The 7,192-nt window shown below is 41.2% G+C and overlaps 1 protein-coding gene across 1 annotated transcript in view; it reads right to left on the reverse strand.

Moving 5' to 3' along the window:
* top1mt (DNA topoisomerase I mitochondrial) overlaps nucleotides 1-7,192 on the reverse strand; it is an 18,728-nt gene that overhangs the window by 5,185 nt on the left and 6,351 nt on the right. Inside the window, exons 9-18 of the mRNA XM_016259033.1 lie at nucleotides 6,842-6,963; nucleotides 6,118-6,240; nucleotides 5,860-6,047; nucleotides 4,562-4,706; nucleotides 3,116-3,259; nucleotides 1,580-1,762; nucleotides 1,192-1,260; nucleotides 885-999; nucleotides 621-784; nucleotides 201-256 (exon numbers count right to left, since the gene is read on the reverse strand). Coding sequence (XP_016114519.1) covers nucleotides 201-256; nucleotides 621-784; nucleotides 885-999; nucleotides 1,192-1,260; nucleotides 1,580-1,762; nucleotides 3,116-3,259; nucleotides 4,562-4,706; nucleotides 5,860-6,047; nucleotides 6,118-6,240; nucleotides 6,842-6,963 — 1,309 coding nt within the window. The remainder of the gene's footprint in view (nucleotides 1-200; nucleotides 257-620; nucleotides 785-884; nucleotides 1,000-1,191; nucleotides 1,261-1,579; nucleotides 1,763-3,115; nucleotides 3,260-4,561; nucleotides 4,707-5,859; nucleotides 6,048-6,117; nucleotides 6,241-6,841; nucleotides 6,964-7,192) is intronic.

The following is a 7,192-nucleotide window of genomic DNA, read 5'->3' on the forward strand; positions in this document are numbered from 1 at the left end:
TGACCGCCGGCGGCTCTCTCGTGTGTGTGCGCGCGCGAGTGAGTGTGTGTGTGTTTGTATTCAGCTCGCAGTGCATTAAGCAGCGTGTGACCCGTGAGTCTAAACGACTGGACGTCGCTCTGCGGTTTCCATCATCGCTGTGATTATTTCTGACCGCCTCGTCCTCTACAGCTCAAACCGCTGCACTTCCCTGCAGGTACAAACCCACCTGGAATCCAATAAGGTTTGACCTCAGAAACTGGTCAGGAGCGTCTGACTGAACTCAACGACACTCAGAGACACTCTTCACACAACACTGTATACAGCGAGACCGATTCAAAGCAAGCTAACTACATTTCAGCTGTAAAGCAGCTCTATTGGGGTTTACGAGAATTAATATTCAATATAATTATTAAACACACAGATACTATCAGACGAGATCTGAATAATACCTCTATTGTCCCCTGTAGAACTGAAACTGAATTAGTTTCATAACGGATGAATTTCTCAGTTGTTTTCCGGTTTACTGCTGCTTTGAATGGATCAGTTCTGTATAAAGCGCAGTATGAATGAGTGTGCATTGACTCTCAGAAGGCACCTGTGTCATTACTGAGCTCAGATCAGCTCAGGTGTTGTTCTGCAAGGATGATGATGATGATGATGATGGTGTGTCTCACCTTCTCCTGCAGCAGCTGCATTGACTTCTCGAAGGTTTTGGGTGCTGCCCTCTGGTGGTTACAGAGGATGGCCACGGCTCTGTTTGCTCGGTTATACGACAGGATCTTCTCCTCCACCGTCATGCCCTCTGAAACACCAGACACACAGCTTTGTGAATATTTCTAAGATGCAGGTCATTGATTTCAGATACGCTCCAGGTGGGGTCAGAGGTCAAGGGTCAGGCACACCTGTGGTGAGTTTGTTGAGCTGATCCTGCAGCGTGGTCGAGGCGTTGAAGGTTCGAAACACTTTGGCCGTCAGTCCAGGCATGCACTCGTTCAGGGTTTTGTTGAGTTTGACCGTCTGAACACAACAGAACCCAAACCATCATGAACATGAGATTCAGACGTAAACACAAAAAAATATTTTTTACTTGATTTAAAAGTGTATTCTATCCAAGCTGGTTTCCAATGCAACATCTCATTTTTTATTATAAAATTCATTAATAAAATAACTGGTGATTGAATCATAACAGTGATATGCAAACACACTTACTGTAATTCGGTCAAATAAATCATCTTCTGGATCCTTATGCTTTATGAACAGTTTCAGATTCTTGAAAACCTGCGAGTGACAATCACATTAACACACAATCAATCACGACAAACACAGCTGATACAATCACGTCACACTGATTGGGTGTCAATACAATGTATCCATTTATAATCATGTGAAGTAGTGCATTATATATCATGAGCGCTACATATTAACCACACTGAGAACTCACTAAAGGCAGTGAGAGTTTAAATCAGTTAGCTTAAAAAAAAAGGTTTTCATTTCTCATTTTAGAATGAAAACATAACCTAAAACATAAAATCGTTGCAAAACATCAAATTCGAATTAACCGATAAAATCTGAAAACTGTCCCAGCCCTGCGTCTGACCTGTTTCTCCACAGGCACTTTGTTGTAGTAGCGGATGGAGTCTTTGCCCAGGAAGTCGAACTCCACCACGTGTTCCTGTCCGTCCAGACGCCGGTGGAGCGTGATGTGCTCGACACGCAGAGAGCAGCAGCCCACCGTATCAGCCGACTCGTCGTCCTTCTCGTTCCCCGCTCGCAGCGCCAGCTGAACACACGACACCAACACACACCAAGTCTATTAGGGCTATCAAGCAATTCAACATTTATCTAATTAATTACATGACGGGCCAATCAATTCATCTTAACTCATTGCAAATTAAATCGCACATCAATTTTGGCAGAGAAATCTAAATTAACCATTTTCCATTTCAAATTTCCAAACCTTTCAGTAGACCTTCAAACCATATTGAACATAAAAGGAGCATTATTTTCAGATTTGAGACCCTGGAGAACAAAACCAGTTTTAAGGGTCAATTTTTTAAAATTATGATTTATGATTTAAATAAGCTTTCCATTGATGTATGGTTTGTTAGGAGAGGACAATATTTGAAAATCTGGAATCTGAGGGTGCAAAAAAATCTAAATATTGAGAAAATCATCTTTAAAGTTGTCCAAATGAAGTTCTTAGCAATGCATATTACTAATCAAACATTACGTTTAGATATATTTACGGTAGGACATTTACTAAATATCTTCATGGAACATGATCTTTACTTAATATCCTAATGATTTTTGGCATAAAAGAGAAATGTATAATTGTGACCCATACAATGTGTTGTTGGCTATTGCTACAAATATCCCCCAGCGACTTAACACTGCTTTTGTGCTGCAGGGTCACATTTATACTATTTGGTATATAGTACGGTCATCTGTAAATATTTTGTATTTTCTCAGGGGTTTATTCATTGATCAACATACTGAACCCCTTAAAAAAAAAAATAAAATAAAATAAAATAAAATAAAAAAAAAGACTCTTGCACGCACGAGAAACTTTTCTGCGCCCTTGAGAATCTAAATCACACGCACATGGGAATTTTTTATGCATTCTCTTATGGATTAAAACATCTAGTTTTACATATACTATCATCTATTTCCTTTGTGTGTCACTGCCATCTTACTATGGAGAAAATGAGAGCAGGGATGCACATGAATTAAATGAGATGTATTTGGCTTTCCTTATGGTAGCACCTCTAATATCAAGGCCTAATGTCCACTTTAACACACGGTGGAGAAACCATGACTCGAAATGGGCTGATGGCATAATACAGCTGTGTGCAATGTCCTATTGACCAAGTTCAAGGGTCTATAAAGACACCACACCAGAAAAAAAAAACTCTTGCTAGTGTGATATTGCTAAACTACATCATATGATATAAATATAAGAGGGGGATTTTTTTTCGTGCTCTTATCTGGAATTATCAGCTCATATAACTGCGTTCTGATAGAGTCGTGACCACCAGCATCAGTGTGAGATGACAGACAGCTCTGGGTGTTTATCATATGAATGCATTATATCTTCTGTGATTAAATCGTCAGCCGTGTCTATCTGGAGTGTGACCTTGTCGATGAAGTAGATGGCGACTCCTCTCTGTCGGCTCTTCATCTCTCTGGAGGTCCAGTCGCGTCTGTACTGCTTCCTAATGGAGTCCACCTTCATCTTCAGCCGCCGCGCCGTCTCGTACTTCTGCCAGTCCTTCTCGCCCTGAACACAGACCATCATCATCACCTTCCTCAGAGGTCGACCGATTAATCGGCACCGATATTTGATTGGCGGAATTATCGGTTATCGGCAAAAATCCATGCCGATAGTTTTTCTATTTGCATTAGTTTATATCCAGCTAGTCACATTAATGCATTTGTTAACCAGCAAAGTTGCATATTTAAAGCTAGAGACGTGAGAAAGCAAACTGACATACATCACATCGATCTCAATTCGTTGTTAATGCACAAAGACTTCACCCTGGTCTGGAAGATCGAGTATTGTGAAACGATCGTCTTTCTGTGGCTCTAATAAAGTCTGTATGCTTCATAAAGAGAGCTAGATTGCGCTCTCTCTTTCCATTTGCTCTGTTGTTTTAAACACCCAACTTTAAATTCATCTATGCTGCTTTTTTATCATTGTTTATCATTTATCAGCGAGTTGTAAACATTGTTAAATTGATTAGATAATCACAGGTGTTCTAGAATAGAAGCGGTTAAACTGTTTGAGTAAACAACATCCATATGCATGTGATTTCAATACTATGGCCTTTGTGTAGATATTTAAAGATGGCCATCTTCAGCATGACGGTGGATATGAAATGGTAACACTTTACAATAAGAGTCCATTTGTAACATTAGCTAAGATTGATAAAAGCTGTAGAATAGAAGTATTGTTCCTTGTTATTGTGTTAATTTCAACATTTACTGATATATTTTTACATTTTGAAGTTGCTTTTGTTAACATTAATGCACTAAGAACAAACTTTAATGATCAAAATATAATTAATATTTTTTTATTCATTTACAAAGAATGGTTCAGTACTTTTTATTTTTTTTTAAAGAATTATTTTAGTTTCCATCCAGTATCCATTTAAAAAACCATCGGTCGATTAATCGGTATCGACCAGTGTGGTCCAGCCTAGCTATCGGGAAAAGCCACGATCGGGCGATTAATCGGTTAAAACCTAGCTATCGGGAAAATCCACTATCGGTCGATTAATCGGTTAAAACCTAGCTATCGGCAAAAATCCACTATCGGTCGATTAATCGGTTAAAACCTAGCTATCGGTAAAAATCCACTATCGGTCGATTAATCGGTTAAAACCTAGCTATCGGTAAAAATCCACTATCGGTCGATTAATCTGTTAAAACCTAGGTAAAATCCACTATCGGTCGATTAATCGGTTAAAACCTAGGTAAAATCCACGATCGGTCGATTAATTGGTTAAAAACATAGCTATCGGTAAAATCCACTATCGGTATCGACCTGTACTACTACTCCTCAGCGTGAGTGCAGACGCACCTTGAGCTTGGAGCTGGGGTTTAGCATGATGTATTTGGGTCGTCCGTGAATGTTCTCCAGCCATGACGCCAGCCATGTGACCGTGTTATCGTGCTGCACGCGCTTCCAGTGGTGGCCTGCAGGGGGTGCCGGGATCTTCGAGTCTCTGCCGAGAGAAAATCAGACGCCAGCAGCGATCCATGAGAAATCAAACACCTCTGCAAAATCAGCTTTACTTTTCTCTAAACTCAGTTTTTCTTTTTTCTGGATTCTGTTATAATAGTTCTATCAAATTTTAATAATTAAAAAAGACGTCTAAATAATAGAATTCACAAATTAATAAATTTAATTACTTTAAAAGGTAAATAAATAATAGGGCCCTGAGAAATCTATGGAAACCTGTTTCCAATGAATATTGTGACATTGTGACTTCACTATTTTGACTATTTCACGCAACTGCAATTGTGTGTGTGTGTGTGTGTGAGTGTCTGTCTGTCTGTCTGTCTGTCTGTCTGTGCGCGCGCGCGTGCACGAGTGAGTCGGTCGGTCTGTCTGCCTGTCTGTCTGTGAGTGAGTGAGTGAATGAGTGCGTGAGTCTGTCTGTCTGTCTGTGTGAGTGAGTGAGTGAGTGAGTGAATGAGTGCGTGAGTCTGTCTGTCTGTGTGTGTGAGTGAGTGAGTGAGTGAGTGAGTGAGTGAGTGCGTGAGTCTGTCTGTCTGTGAGTGAGTGAGTGAGTGAGTGAGTGAGTGCGTGAGTCTGTCTGTCTGTGAGTGAGTGAGTGAGTGAGTGAGTCTGTCTGTGAGTGAGTGAGTGAATGAGTGCGTGAGTCTGTCTGTGTGTGTGTGTGTGCGCACACACGCGCGTGCACGAGTGAGTCGGTCGGTCTGTCTGTGAGTGAGTGAGTGAATGAGTGCGTGAATCTGTCTGTGTGAGTGTCTGTCTGTCTGTCTGTGTGAGTGTCTGTCTGTGTGAATGAGTGCGTGAGTCTGTCTGTCTGTGTGAGTGTCTGTCTGTCTGTGTGAGTGTCTGTCTGTGAGTGAATGAGTGCGTGAGTGTCTGTCTGTCTGTCTGAGTGTCTGTCTGTCTGTGTGAGTATCTGTCTGTCTGTCTGTGTGAGTGAGTGAGTCTCTCTCTCACTGGCTGCAGTTGATGGTCACGTCCTTGGGCTGTGTGTGTGTGAGAGAGTGTCTGTGTGTGAGTGTGTGTATGAGAGAGAGAGAGAGAGAGAGAGTGAGAGTGAGTGTGTGTGAGAGTGTGTGTGTGTGAGAGAGTGAGAGTGTGTGTGTGTGAGAGTGTGTGTGTGAGAGTGTGTGTCTCACTGGCTGCAGTTGATGGTCACGTCCTCGGGCTGGATGCGTTTCTTCAGCTTGCCCATCTTAGGATGTTCTCCTCGGCCGCGGAACAGCCCCGGCGGCTCCAGCTTGAAGTTCCCGATCTTCTCGCGGTGTCCATCCAGCAGACAGAAGCCGTACTCCTCCATCAGCCGGCTGGCTTCCTCCTTCAGGACCTGACTGAGACACGTCTGGAGTCAGACTGAAGTCCAGCAGATCAACAGGAGCCCAGAGAGACAGACGCACCTGCTTCTCCTCCTTCGTCATATTCTTACGCTCCTCAGACTTCTCCACGAAATACTTGTGGATCTGACTGAAGTCACACTTGGAGAGCATCTTGATCAGCTTCCGCTCTTCTTTAGTCATTTCCTGAACACAACTCAATTCTGTTCATTTATCACTAAGATACACGTCTGATCAAAGTCTGCTTTACACTCCAGGGTTATCATCATTAACTAAAACTAAACCAACTTTTAAGGTTACACACAAAAAACAAAACTTGAAATAAAAGAAACATTAACTGAAAATATAATTTTTTTTTTAAGTACTAACCTGAAGTTAACCAAGTACTAAAATATCTAAAACAATTTTATGAAAATTGGAATTTCTCTGGATTTACAAATCCTTGGGAACTTTTGGGATAACGCAAGTACACTACTGCATGAAATATATCACACTGCGCAAGTGGTTTTTGGATATTTTATAAAAAAATCTTACATATGCCTTTAAGCAGACACTTTTATCCAAAGCAACTTACAAATGAGGAATACAATGATTTTATTTAAGAGACTTATCATAAAACCTATACAGACATATTTAAAAGAAAAACTGATGAAAATAACAAAAAAAAAAACACAAAATGACAAAGACTACCTAAATTTAAAGTGGAAAGAAAATCTACAAATAAAATCGAACTTAAAATAATAACAAAGGCTTTAATAATTCTATAATAGCTGATGCTGGTTCTGACCTCCTTCCAGTCACTGAAGAAGTTGTTCTGAAACACTTCTTTACTGGTGTATTCGTGATCCAGCATCTTAGCGTAGAACGTGACGATTTCCTCCGTCGCGGGACTGAGTTTCATTGGCTGACCTAAAAACTCACACACAGACAGACAGACACAGTCACACAGTCACACACACAGTCACAGTGTCACAGTCACACACACACAGACACACACACACACACACAGTCACAGTGTCACAGACACACAGTCACAGTCACACACACACAGTCACAGTCACACACAGACAGACACACACACACACACACACACACAGACACACACACAGACACACACACAGACACACACACACACACA

This window comes from Sinocyclocheilus grahami, unplaced genomic scaffold, assembly GCF_001515645.1.
Source record: "Sinocyclocheilus grahami isolate Dianchi unplaced genomic scaffold, SAMN03320097.WGS_v1.1 scaffold1782.1, whole genome shotgun sequence".
Taxonomy (NCBI): domain Eukaryota; kingdom Metazoa; phylum Chordata; class Actinopteri; order Cypriniformes; family Cyprinidae; genus Sinocyclocheilus; species Sinocyclocheilus grahami.